General features: G+C 40.1%; 1 protein-coding gene across 7 annotated transcripts in view; it reads right to left on the bottom strand.

Moving 5' to 3' along the window:
* Positions 1-14,750, bottom strand: part of DCLK2 (doublecortin like kinase 2) — a 141,316-nt gene that overhangs the window by 15,769 nt on the left and 110,797 nt on the right. For 6 of the 7 annotated variants that reach the window (XR_009221548.1, XM_058550171.1, XM_058550172.1 and 3 more), the window contains exons 9-11: positions 7,428-7,547; positions 7,049-7,195; positions 142-275 (exon numbers count right to left, since the gene is read on the bottom strand). Coding sequence is in view for 5 of the 7 variants with exons in the window: in XM_058550171.1 (XP_058406154.1) it covers positions 142-275; positions 7,049-7,195; positions 7,428-7,547 (401 nt within the window). In the remaining 2 variants the exon portion in view is untranslated. Of the gene's footprint in view, positions 1-141; positions 276-7,048; positions 7,196-7,427; positions 7,548-14,750 lie in introns of those variants that run through there. The other variant, XR_009221549.1, reaches the window with a different exon arrangement.

Genomic DNA, 14,750 nt, shown 5'->3' with positions numbered 1-14,750 from the left:
AGCTCCTGAGATCAAAGTCACAATGCAGGTAGCAGTCTCCCTCACCCTCCACCTTCCCAGGGATACACAACAGCAGTAGCAACAAAATATACCTTTTCTCACCAAAGTTAAAGCACTAACCAACACCACCAGGAGTCTTACCCAGTTTCAGCAATGATTTCTGGAGCCACGTAAGTTGGTGTGCCACAGACTGTGTATAAAGGGCCTTCCACCACAGTGGCCAGCCCAAAGTCACCCAGTTTCAAAGATTTGGTGCCATCAGGATATTCACACACCTGGAACAGAAACCAGCCAACAATCAGGTTTTTTTTTCCCTCAATGATTGCAAAAGGGCCTTTGGAATTAGGCAGAAATGACAGATACATTCACTAACAAACTCAAAAGAAATCTCTCCTTGTGATATTAACACCATGATTTATCTTCATTGTTTCAAAGCTCTAATTTTTCTCTCCAGAGATTTGCATGATTGTGTGAAATTTGAAAAAGACAGTATTTTCCACCTTTGCAGAAAGTTCCTTACTTAGGAGTATAATGAAGATGTGTGCATGCTTAGGGGTGTAGGTGGCTGCTTCTGATGTAGTTTGCAGGAAATTGACCTTTATTGTGTGCTTACTATGTCTGAGGTCCTTGAGAGCCTCAGAAATGGTGTTTATTAAGAGTCCACTAAAGCACTAGCTGTTCTCCAAGAGACTTGTGTGTTTAACTTAGAAAATAAAATCAGGACTTGTTCTCTGGACAGTCAAGGAGGAATACAAATTTTATATAGTGGAAAACCTTGGAAGTTTAGAAAGAAAATGAACTTTGGGATCAGACAGCCTGAACTTCAATAACCAAACACTCCACTCATTTTCTGGTTGCGTAACTCTGAAAGTATATAACCCAAAGGTTATATACGAGGACGCCAATCTCAGAATTTACCTATGTTTTAAAAAACTGGAACATATATGGCTAACAGGGTAATGACTTAATAAATCATGGTACACCCCTATAATAAAATATTATATAGTCACTAATAAGCACTTTTCAAATAAATATTAATCATATGGAAAACAATCACTATATTACATAAAATAAAAAGGAATTTTCAAAATTACATATATACAATATAATACACCAATATGTTAAGTTTATCTCTAGGTGGTAGCATTAAGGATTAACTTTCTTCTTTATACTTTTCAGCAGTTTCCAAAATGTTTACAATGAACAGCTATTGGTTCCATAATTAGGAAAAATTAATTTTATATATAAGCAAACTTTCCTTATGAGATAAAAGTCTGAAAGTTACATTCTAAATGGATAGTTCTGGAAGCAAACTACTGTGTAGGAGAGCATTATTTAGATTTGATTGTGTAATCTTTAATGTGCCTGTCTATTCGTCTCTTGGATGCTCATTTTGAAAACACTGCAATTCAGAGAGTAACTGCAGGCATCTAATCTGTACTCATGTCATGTCTTTTTTATATTTTTAAACACATTTAGTTTGCTTTTTCTCGTATTTTACTATGAACTGAATCAGATTTTTACCTAAACTACTACTTACTACTAAAGGAGGAGAAAAATTTAGAAAATTATGTTTTTTCAAGATAAGCATGTTAATAACGTCATCCATCAGTCTAATACTTAACGAGGGGGAGTGATTTATATAGTCATCAATAAAAAACATCAAGAACTCAGGGCTCCCCAATGCCAAGATCCCCAAACTTTATAGGCATTTTTAAAAGGATGACTCTTGAAATACCTTCCTTACTTGTGATGTCCTCATCAGTTTAAGAGGAATATTTTTCACCTTAGTATTTTAATAACTGCTTTCATGTTTATGTACTAAATATGCACACCCAACACACATCCTTATGACTTTCAAATTTCATATGATTAACAGCAAGAATTTTGAGTCCCTCACGGATATTTATCATTCTGAGTCAGCCCACAACTCAGCAGAAGCATATTCAAAACTAATGATTTAGTCTAAAGCAACAGAAACCAGCTTCTTAGTCATGCCATGGTCTCAGGACAACTTTCCATCTGTTATGTTTCATGTAAACATTAATGAGAACAATCCGAGATAGAGAATTACAGTTAGAATTTATGATGCATTTACTGAAACCCAGACTTTAGAAAGAAATTCTCTAAGTAATTGCAGTGATAAGAACATTATAATTCTAAGTGTCTGTATCACGAAAGTAAAATAAAAATTTTATTAATGTCATTGTTATTTTGTTTTTACAACTTTAAAATACACTCATTAGGTACATTTTTTGGAGAATAGTGTTTATTTTAGACATCCAATTTAGGGATGCCTAGGGGTATTTAAGGATTGTTGTCAGATACTCAGAATCCCAGAGTTGTTTTTCACATCCCCTATAAGGAATTCAGAGTCAGATGCAGGAGCATAAATAGAGAGAGACTGAATAGTCTATATTCGCTGAATTATGTCTGGGCAAGTGGTACTCCTTGGCTAAAGATCAAAAGGGAAGTGTCATAAGGGGCAGACAAGCCTGAAATAATAATATTTTATCTGATTCATCTCTCCCCAAAGACAGACCCAGAGGCAAATATGTGAAAGATAATATGACTAAATTTCAAATCTTAGCTGGAGATTCTCTTCAAAGCAGGAAAAACATATCTATATATCTATAAGTCTATATATACACACACATATTTATGATATTGCTGTAAGAGACTGACACACAGATGGCATTGCTTTAAGAGACTGATGTTAAGGAAGAGGCGAATAAACACACAGGGACTCGAAACGCCTTCTGTTCTGGCAGACAGTTCAGTTCTTCCCAGTGACTGACCTTTTCACAGGACTTTGGAGATTTAAATATTCTTCCGAACATTATCTCACTAGTCTTCTACAATCACTCGTCTGGGCAATTAGGAAGAGAACTGTTATCTCCGTTTTACAGGTGAGGGAACTGAAGTTGGCAGTAGGTGGGCAAATGGGGATGCCAACCAAGACCGTTACCGTCCCACCGTACCATCCTGCCACAGACCATATCTGAAAGCAAGCGAGCAGGGCTGGCAGAACCCTGACTACAGCCTGCACTCGCATACACATTCTGAGTGGATTGAAACAATCAAGCTGTGAGAACTCCAGCCCCGTGGTGTTCAAATGCCCCACCACAAGCTGAGAGACGCTTCTGTCAAAAGTTGCTCTCAGAATGCAGAAGCAAAAAACGTGAGGAATGCAGATCCCACATACAAAGTAAACGCTGCATGTTCTCTAAATAAAATGTCAACATAATGATTTAGAAGGACTTCAAATATGAGAAACCAATCCTCTTCTCTCCCCTGTCCCCAGAACTCCTGGAAAAGCAAAATTTATCACTGGTCTCTCATAGTTAACTCCGACAGGGCACCACCAGGCTGTAACTCACAGCATTAATGGCCACCCCTGTGCTCCCTGACACAACGACCCACACATCTCTGCTGGCAGCGTTTTAAATTATAACACTGCTACCAGGGAAGGAGATGCAAATCAGATGTCTGAATGCTCTGGTGTTTAAAAACTGAATTTGTTTTTAGAGGAGGAAGAGGCTGACAGATACTCTGTATATTTACTTTTAGTGCCTCAATGGTACTTTCTCATCCTAGGCCAATGCCAACCTGCTGACTAAATCTAGAATCTGCTGAGTGGTCGGTCTAGCTAGGTTTTCAGTGGCAGACACATATTTCACCTAGATATGTGCAGCTAAGGGTTTCCGAAGCCTGACCCCACGGCCCTTCTATTTCACACATTAGCCTCATGCCGACATCAGTTTTATCATCATCTTCATTCTCCTCCCCTTCGGGTAGCACAGTGGGGTTGGTGCAGGTCTTGGAGAAGGGGTGAACACTTATCTACGGCAGGTTAGACAGATGAGGAACTTGATTCCAATTTCGTGGTTACATTCTGAGACATATCATGTTGGAGACATCAATTCCCACTATGGTATCTTCCCTTGATGCACAGCAAGAGAAAAGGATGAGGAATCAGATTCTGAAATCTTACATACATTAAGAAAATGTGAGTTGAGGGCCAGCCCCTTGGCTTAGCGGTTAAGTGCGCGCGCTCCGCTATTGGCGGCCCGGGTTCGGATCCCGGGCGCGCACCGACGCACCGCTTCTCCAGCCATACTGAGGCCGCGTCCCACATGCAGCAACTAGAAGGATGTGCAGCTATGACATACAACTATCTACTGGGGCTTTGGGGGGGAAAAAAAAGGAAGAGGATTGGCAATAGATGTTAGCTCAGAGCCAGTCTTCCTCAGCAAAAAGAGGGGGATTAGCACGGATGTTAGCTCAGGGCTGATCTTCCTCACAAAAAAAAAAGAAAAAGAAAATGTGAGTCGAAAAGAGAAGAAATGGGAGGTGAAAGTGGGTCAGTGAGCTGGGAAATGGACACTCCCTGGTTTACGGGAAAGTTCCCTGATATCTCAGTCACCTTGCTCACAGGGCCTTAGCAATCAGAGCTGCAATACGGGCTGGCTCCACAGTAACCAATGGTTCTTGGGGACCTGTGGCTCCTTTATCGACAGAGAACGTCAATAATTGAAGCCACTGGGGTGAGGTGGGCCATGGAGAGCTGGAAGAAATCAAGAGGGTGTCCTCATTAACACTATAGTATTTGTGTCTGGCCACATGTGGGGAAGGGCCTGTCACCATTGCTTGTGAAGCCCCTGGACAAACTCAGATGGGGGAGGAGCCTGGGTCTGACAAACACTGAACGAGGGGTCACTATGGGTGATAAGCCTGTTTTGAGGAGAGAACACCATATCTTCATCTCCATCCTGAGGTCCAGTTTACAATTCTGTCTCCATTCCTCCTGAAAGTTCATAAAACTGTGTTCATAATACATCTTGTTTTAAAGAGAAGGGATATTTATTTTCCTAATAGGAACATATAGAAATGAAACATAATTCCCTCAAGGCAGATGATGGTAAGAAAAAGACTCACATACTTTTAAATGGACACTCAGAAATCATCAAATGGTATTACCAAAAGGGGAAAACAGATACTCTGGATTAGCAGAAAGTCCCCAGGATGACCTCAAAGTCTATACATCAATGTGTATTCCTTTCAACAATTATTTGTGTAGTGTAAGCATGAGGCAGGCTGTAACAACTTGTGTTCAAGTATCAGCTTTTAGCTAGTTGAGTGACTGCCAGTGGTCAATCATCAACCTTTTACTCTGCATCTCCTGTGTAATTACTTGGCACGGTCCAAGGCACTGGGGATTTAAAGATAATTGAGACACAAACCTTGTGCCTATAACCTAGAGAAGGAGACAGATCAGTAAATGATAAAATCACCACAACGTGGCTAGTACAGCAGATACCAGAGGTGGCCATGACGGATTCTGCCCAGGGAGTCTTGGGTGACTTCAAAGAAGATATGCCTTTTGTTCAGTGTCTTACAAGGTGAACGTGTTTGCCATGTCGCTGGGAGAGAGGACATTGCAAACAGAAACCATTTGGACGTAAGGAACAAGCTGTAATACTGTTGATAAAGTCAAGTCATAATAACTACTGCAGATGGGGAAACCTGCACTTGGATTAACATGATATAGAAGACTCAGATAACCTCCCCTCCCAAGCAGTAATGATGATGATACTCAGCCCTGAAAGGTGGAAACAGAGAAGTCACTGTCTGGTGTGTGCATGCAGAACTCCCCAGTCAGCTTCTTTAAAATTCCCCTACAATGTAGACACAAGGATTGGCCCAATTAGAAAGCTATGTTTAGTTATTCAGGCAATCACAAAAATGTGTTAGATATGGCTTGAACGTGAGTGCCACTTTGTCCAGATGGGTGGGGAATGGTTAGTAACAAGAGAGAAGGCTGGAACCTGGGACCAGATTATGAAGCTGTCTGAGTGGCATAGTAGAATAAGACTTTCTTCTGTAGAACAATGGGACAAGTGAGACTTTTAAGCAAGAAAATTTAGCATCTCTGGGTCTCAATTTCCACATCTGTAAAGCTGAGATGCAATAAACAAACACATAGGGACAGAGATTGGATTGGTGGTTACCAGAGGGGAAGGGGGGAGGGAGGAGGGTGAAAGGGATAATTCGGTACATGTGTGTGGTGATGGGTTGTAATTAGTATTTTGGTGGTGAACATGATGTAATCTATGCAGAAATAGAAGTACAATGATGTACACCTGAAACTTTTACAATGTTATAAACCAATGTTACTGCAATAAACAAAAAATTAAAAAAAAATAAAAAAGAAGAAAAAAAAAAAAAAAAGCTGAGATGAATGGAGTAGATTATTTCAAAGTTCTGTCCTACACTTAAATGAATCCTTATGTTCTACTTCTGTCTCCTATAAGCCTCTAATTCTGTCTCCAATTTATTCTTCACAATTTTTTGCCTTATAAAACAATTTTTCTGCTCAACTTTCTTCAGTCAGCACCATCAATCAAAACGTAAATGAAAACCTGTTTTCTAATGTCTGATAAACAATAAATCTCAGCCCTGGTGGTCTAGTGGTTAAGACTCAGTGCTCTCACCACCACGGCCCAGGTTCCTTTCCCACTCAGGGCCCCACACCACCTGTCTGGCAGTTGTGGTACTATGGCGGCTGCGTGTTGCTGTGCTGCTGAAAGCTAGGCCACCAATATTTGAAATACCAGCAGTATCACTGGTACCTCCAGTATCAGTGGAGTTTTCAGACTAGGAAGAGGACCTGGTCACCTACTTTCAAAAAAATAAATTGGCCATGAAAACTCTCTGAATAGCAGTGGAGTACTGTCTGATATAATGCTGGAAGGTGAGAAGATGGTGCAAAAAAACCAGGCAGGGTTCCGCTCTGCTGTACACTGGGTCACTAGGAGTTGGAATCAACAGCACTAACAATAAAAATAAACAAATGGAGAAATGCAGATCAACCCATTAATATTTTATGGTCATTGACTTCAGTCATGCTGGTTTTTAAATTTAACTTCTCTCAGTCCCTTATTGCAGGACTGGTATAGCCTCTATAATGTCACTGTTTGCATATGATTATGGTCATTTTAAAGGAAGAGAGGCATGAGTTGGAAGAGAAAAAGCAGAGATGACATACCAAGAGGTTTTCTGGCTTGATGTCTCTGTGCACAATGCTGAGGCCATGGAGATACCTGAGGGCGTTGGCCAGGTTGTACACCATGGCGCTGCCGTCCCTCTCCGTGTACTTGGTTGAAGAGGTAATTGCATCAAAGAGATCTCCACCCTAAAGGACACATAAAAGAATAAATCAAAACATCAACAGTGGCAATCCTGTGAAGGTAACAAAGAAGGCTCATTGGCCTAGAGTAGATGGAAAAAATGACACAAGTGCCATTAAAATTGATGATTATAAATAATGAAAGTTTCAAGGGAGCAAAACACTTTTAAGATTAAGTCCTTCAAGAATATAATAAGTCTTAGGATTTGGCACCACTGAAATCTCTCCATCCTCTTACTTTGACCAATTCCATCACCAGAAAGAGCTCAGTAGCCGTTTCCATTTCCTCAACCAGCATGATGATATTTGGATGTTTCACTCGGCGCAGTATTGACACTTCATTCTCAATCAGGTGCTCCTGTGAAACGAAGGGTTTAGAGAGATGGGTCAGAAATCACAGAACCCTCTGCTCTATCCCTACGTTCTGGAGAACACAGTCTGTAGACCTGATACCGAAAGCAGCATCTCCCTCGGCAGAGAGACAAACCAAACCCTAACCTAGTTGGTTTCCACAGAGACAGGACAAGTCAGTGTGACATCTTGTTGTCACTAACAAAAAGAAACAGACATCCTTCAAAATATCCCTCAAAAGTGCTCAGTGGTGCCGCCCCAGCACATAAAAACATACTGCTTTGTTGTCTCTTCATTACCTCCAACATCTTGTAAGAGGTTGTGATGCTATGAATACGTGGACACACGGCACTGTGCTTTGTGATTCAGCTGGAACCACTTTTTCATTTCTGTATACACTCAGAAATAAAGACTAGACAAATAAGAAAATTTGGCATGCTTATGGCACACAACTCAGGCATTCAAATTTTCTTTCAGGGGCCGGCCCAGTGGTGCAGCAGTTAACTTTGCGTGCTCCACTTTGGCGGCCCAGGAGTTCGCTGGTTCAGATCCTGGGCAGGGACCAATGCACCACTTATCAAGCCATGCTGATGTGGCGTCCCACATACAGCAACTAGAAGGGTGTACACCTATGACATATAACTATCTACTGGGGCTTTCGGGAGAAAAAAGGAGGAAGATTGGCAACAGATATTAGCTCAGGGCCAATCTTCCTCAAAAAAAATTTTTTTTTTTAATTTTTAAACCATTACTAATAAGAATTTGAATTTCATGTTGAAATCCATGAAAAAGAAACTTTCCTCCTCTAGCACTAGGTACGAAATCACTCACTAGAAAGATGTTCCTTATCGTCTTGTATTTCAGAAATCAGGAAACATACAGTACCATGGGGACGACTATTCTCATTTTAACTCTAATCACTTCTCTGAAAACACCAGCTGATCATCCGTGCTGGTGACTAATGCAGTTGGGATCAGCACTGCAGAGAAATGTTTACTCACAGCATTAAGGAATTACTCTTAATACATCACCCATGAATCATGAACAACTACTGCTCTATTTTATGAGACATGAAAACCTCTCAATAATGTCATAATTGTTGATCCTCATTAACTGGAATAATGAATTATTTTGAATTTAAGGTACGCTCTATAAAATTAACTAATTGCCCTGTGACATATTTTAGGTACTCAAATATAGCTTTTATATAAAATTTACCTTATAAGAGATATCATTTGCTACCTAAAGACATATATATGTATACATCCCTATATACGTGTGTATGTGTGTGTGTGTGTCTGTGTGTGCGTACTTCCCATATTGTCCCTTTTGCCTTTGCTATCATGAATCTCAGGACTAAACTTAGTGTTCCACTGCAGTAGTAAGACAATTATCTCTAGTTTGAGATACCATTTATGGTTCCTCTCCTATCTTCATGCATCCAACGTATACATGTATTTTTACTCTAAGTCACCTCAAATACTTTTCGACCACAGATGAAGTACAAATTATAACAGATGAATAAATAACATCCAGAGAAAATCTGTTGTAAGCTCCTGCACACGGTGGGCCATGTTTCTTGAGCACTGACTGCATTGTGCTTGTCCCAGTAGTCACTCAGTAATTATGCTGGCAAATGACAGTGCAAATGCTAAACAGAAGTAAGGGGAAAAAAAGAGCCGACATTTACCAGGAGTCTAGTCAGTATTTGTCAGTCACTGTGCAAAGTGCTGGTATAATGTCTTAATACTTTATTCTCAGAACAGTCCTTTGAGGCGGAATGCAAACCTAGGTTTCTGACAGGCAAGCTCACATTTTGTGTCCTACACAACATCACCTTTCAAAGGGGAAGGCTTTAGTAGAAGCTGGGAATTTTCAAAATGAAAATGATAGCTGTAAAGCTGAAACTATTTAATGCCTTGAAAAGACAAGAACAGAGGCAGTATCCTAGTGAGTTGAGTCAAGAGAGAACCACACCACGCTTTGTGCAGGGAGGAGAATCGACACGCATTAATGAGCGGCACTGGGACTTCTCTGCCCAGTTTAGGACTCAGCAAATGCTGCCAAATCTCCTGGAAGAATGGCAGTTCTCAGACAGTAACAAACCACATCTGGGAGGCTGGGGACAGGGACGCCTACCTGCTTCCAATCCCATATGGCTAAGTCACAGAGCAGCAGCACAAAGCAGCAGACAGTGCCCTGGGCCCTCCCAAGGGAAGCAGGTGCACAGCCAACCCCTTGTGGTCACAGAGACAAACACTCCCCATTTGTACGCTTATTTCAAAGCCTTTGAATCATCGGTACCAAGCATACCCTTACTCATACTAACAAGCAGCGTCAGATGTACTTCTGTGAACATGTAAAGGCGAGCAAATATTATTTCACTCTACGTGCAGCCAAGATGACAGTAGTTACTACCACTGTAGTAAAATAAGCATTTTATTTTACAGCTAAATGGATCTATCACTTCAGTTCTCCTCCCTCCTCCCCATTTCCCCCGAAGTTAGAAGAGTCTATAAATTTACCTCTATTTAAGGGCTCTGCTTGTGATACTAATTTAGAGGACATAATCCCCACCACTAATACCCTAAGGATTCTCAAATTGGAGTTAAAATAGGATGTCTACCAACTAAGAGACGACACTTCTGAAAAGTTATCTTTTCTCAATAAAAGGCACAACAGAAAGTCTTCTGGGATGTATTGTGGGACCTCCCCCAGGACCACCAGCAGTGTTACATTTCAAATATTGAGCGAGTACTGCAGCAACATTTTCTCCACCATTATTTATTATCTCAACTTACTGTATTCTACTCGACAACGGTTAGTATTCTAAGCACATAGTGAGTGTTTTGTCGGGATGTGGGAGCTGTTAGCCTTTGTTTCCCAACCTCCGACTATGCCTGCAAAACTGTCTATGAAGGAACAATCCACTATTGAAACTAATCATCATCAGAAGCAAAACAAAAGTAGTGCATAAAAATCTCTAAAATATTATCTTCCTATTTCTTATGCAACCCATATGTGATCCTTGTTTCTAATAGGTAAAAATACTCTCTAGATTACATTTTCCAGGAAAATATTTCTAAATACAATATGCACATCACTTTTGTCTTGAACCACACTGAACTTACATCAATCATCTACCATTATTTATGTTAAGTGATGCATGATTCTAACTGCAAATAATTTACATATGAATCATTTCATGGCAGCATTCCATGGTTCTGTGTGAGAGTAAATGACAAAGAAAACTGCTAACTTGGCAAAGAATACAGCCTTATCTTTGGCCATGGTGGTTTTTAAACGTACAAAAAAGAGAGAGAAAGAGAGAGAGAAATGGATTAGAGAATAAACGGCTCTCCCAAACCAATCATCTTGTCTCCACCCTTCCCAGCCCTACAAAGCAGTCCTGTCTCACTGAACAAACGTGACCGCCCAAAGCGGATGGGAATTACCTCACCTCCACCTTCCTTCATCCTCTAGTACAGTCAATCAATCACCAATCCCCGCCAGGTCTACCTTCTCAATAGCCTCTGAATCCACCCATTCACTTCTATCCCTATTGCCAGTCTCTCACCTAGACCTCTAGGCATTTGCACAGGTAGTTTTCTCTGTCTGGAACTTTCTTTCCCCACTTCTTGGTGAACTCCTATTTATCCCTCAGGACCAGACTAGATCTCACCTCCCCTAAATAGTCTCCTCTGCTCAACCATGGCTGAGGGGTTAGGTACCCCTCTTATTTGCTCTCATTGCCCCCTGTGCTTGTTCTAACCACAGTCCTCACTCTGCTGTCATGGAGGTTTTTGTTTACCTTGCTTTCCAGCAACGAGCATAGTTCTGAAGTGCTGAGTGCATGAATAAACACGTCCTGTATTGCTCTCGGCCAACAGTGGCTTTACAGCTGGTATCTACACTGCTTAGTGAGTATTGCTGAGGATAATTCAGTAAGAGAGAGAACATGTTCATATCACTATATGTGACTTCTGTGGTTGATATACGTAGCAGATTGAATAATAGCCACCCAAAGATCTCAAGTTCCAATCCCTGGAACTTGTAAATATTACCCTACTTGGAAAAAGGGTCTTTGCAGATGTGACTAAGGACTCTGCAGTGAAGAGATACTGGACTATCTGAGTGCCACCATAATTGCCCTTATAAGACTGAGGCAGAGGGAGATTTCAGAGACAGAAGAGGAAAAACAACCACAGAGAAAAGAAAGTGATGTGAAGATGGAGGCAGAGACTGGAGTGATGTGGTCACAAGCCAAGGAATACCATCAGCCACCAGAAGGTCTTTAGAGGCAAGGAACAGATTCTCCCTTGGAGCCTCCAAAGGGAGTGCAGATTTCAGACTTATGGCCTCCAGAACTGTGAGAGAATAAATTCTGTTGTTGTAAGCCACCAAGTCTGTGGTTATTTCAACAGCCTCAGGAAACTAATACAATATACATTTGGATTTATGTGCTGCGTGGGCCTATAACATGTAGATAATGAATGCAAAACTGGGAAGAGAAGAAAGGATCACTTCTAAGCACCATAAGAGAAAGTTCAGAGCTTCGTACACTGGGAATTCAATAAATATTTATTTAGAATGAATATTATTTAGAATATTAGACATGGAAGAATTCTTAAATTTACAAATACCATAGCCTTCTCAACAGCCTCCATAAATCTAGCCCCAAGGCAGACGCTGCAATAATCTCTTTCTTAGAAGAACTCAACATGCTTTCTGTCCTTTGGGCCTTTGCTCGCCACCTGGAAGGCTTTTCTCTCATTGCTGCCTATTGAAATCCCACCCACCACTCAAGGTCCAGCTCAAATGCTTCTTGCTCTATGGTGTCTTCACTAATCACCTATTTCTCTCTCGTATGCTTCCTCCAAACTCCCATAACACTCTTTGCAGAACATATTAATTTAAATGTTAAATTACCCTATTCCTAGCAAAGTGTCTTGCACAAATATCAAATTTCAGGTAAATGAGTAAATTAATCTAATAATGCTCATGTATATTACAGAAAAGCAAACAGAAGGCCAGAAGGTTAAGAATTTTTTCCCAGGTTCTTTTATTACATAAACAAATGAATGAACTGAACCTGGAGAGGGAGCTGGTGAATTGGCCAATGTACAGGCTGTGTAACCAACTAGCCCAAAATTCCAATCACTGCTCTGCCTCTGTGTGGCTTTTGGGAAGCTATTTAACTTGAACCTGTTTCTTCATCTGTAAAACTGGTACATCTGTTTTGCAACTCATTCAAGGTAATGTGCAAAGCTCCTATATGTCCAAGCCTGGATAGATAATACATTTTAATAAATAGCAGATATCTTCAGCATTATAATTTTCTGTGTACAATCCACAAAGCAGAGGTGACCAACAATGTCCCAGAACAGTGGCTGAATGCTTTCTCTGATATTTTGTCTTAAAAAACAAATTCTAGGGCCGGCCCCGTGGCTTAGCAGTTAAGTGCGCACGCTCTGCTACTGGTGGCTGGGGCTCGGATCCCGGACGCGCACCGACGCAGAGCTTCTCCAGCCATGCTGAGGCCGCGTCCCACACACAGCCACTAGAAGGATGTGCAACTATGACATACAACTATCTACTGGGGCTTTGGGGAAAAAAGAAAAAGGGGGAGGAGGATTGGCAATAGATGTTAGCTCAAAACCCGTCTTCCTCAGCAAAAAGAGGAGGATTAGCATGGATGTTAGCTCAGGGCTGATCTTCCTCACAAAAAAAAAACCAAAAACAAATTCTAGGGGCCAGCCCCATGGCCTAGTGGTTAAGTTTGGTGCACTCCACTTCAGCAGATCAGGTCAGTTCCCAGGCGCAGACCTACACCACTCAGTGGTGGCCACGCTATGGGGGCAATCCACATACAAAACAGAAGAAGCTTGGCGCAGATGTTAGCTCAGGGCCAGTCTTCCTCAGCAAAAAAAAAAAAAACTCCAACAAATTCTATACCATTTTTTTCTAAAAATAAAATTTAATGGGAAAAATCAACTAATTTGGAACAAATCAAGTTCTAAAATTATAATTTTACATGGTCAATATGGAAATAGTTCTTCAGACAAAAAAAATGTAAGGATGGAAATAAATATATGGTCATGAATTATAAAAATAGAATGACATTCAATAACAAGGAAAAACAAGATCCAAATGTTTGAAGTGACCTATTAATTTGCCTCCAAACTTACTATACCAAACTGAACTTTTTTGCATATAAAGATCTTTTTCCAACTACTGAGACACCTGATTATTTTTTAATCAGGTAAACAATATCCCTACCATAGTAAATTTTCTTTCTTTCTTTTTTTTTTTTTTTTTTTTTTGCTGAAGAAGATTTGCCCTGAGCTAACATCTGTTGACAATCTTCCTCTTTTTTTTGCTGGAGGAAGATTAGCCCTGAGCTAGCATCTGTGCCAATCATGGGATTCGAACCCATAAACCTAGGCCGCCAAAGGAGAGCACACTAAACTTAATCACTACGCCATGGGGCTGGCCCCTTTCTTTACTTTTGTGAAAAAATACTTCAATACTGTTGTTTAGAACTTGGCTCCCAAAATTATGACACATTCTGCTTAAATCACCTAATACCAGACTAAGCAACACCTACTTACATATGGGAAAAAGGCTTTGCCGTTGAAAAATTTATTAATATTGTTAGAAAAATAAGTAAAAGCACATAGAATTATTTAAAGAAAATAAAATTTAGAAAAGCCTTACTTATTCAAAGAAAAAGTGGGCATTTTGCACAGTCTCTGCTTCATTAGCTGTCACAAGGTGGTAAAAAAAAGTATATCACAAATTTGCCTCTTGAATTTTCCATCCCAGGGCTTTGAGAAGATTTTTCTAAAACTTTACCATAATAAAATTATTTTAATTTTTCTGTTAAAAATACACAATTTTGTAAATGTCCAATGAAGACTAGTTTAGGAGTTCCATAAATATAAAATTACCACTATCACATCAAATCCTCCTAATTATAAATTCCAAATTCCTCTGGCATATTAATAACATTAACAGTTAACATGTATTAAATTCTTATTATATACTGGTACTTTTCTACGTGTTTTCCATGCCTTAATTCAATTAATTCTCAGCATAACCTTATGTCTTAGATATTATTATTAACGACATTTTAGAGGGAGAAACAGAGGTTCAGAGTGGTTCAGTAATTTTTCCCAAGGTCACACAGCAAAAAGAGGCAGAGCCAGGA

Source organism: Diceros bicornis, chromosome 11 (genome assembly GCF_020826845.1).
Source record: "Diceros bicornis minor isolate mBicDic1 chromosome 11, mDicBic1.mat.cur, whole genome shotgun sequence".
NCBI classification, from domain to species: domain Eukaryota; kingdom Metazoa; phylum Chordata; class Mammalia; order Perissodactyla; family Rhinocerotidae; genus Diceros; species Diceros bicornis.
The sequence above is the reverse complement of the archived record's forward strand: the minus strand, read 5'-3'. Positions and strand labels throughout refer to the sequence as shown.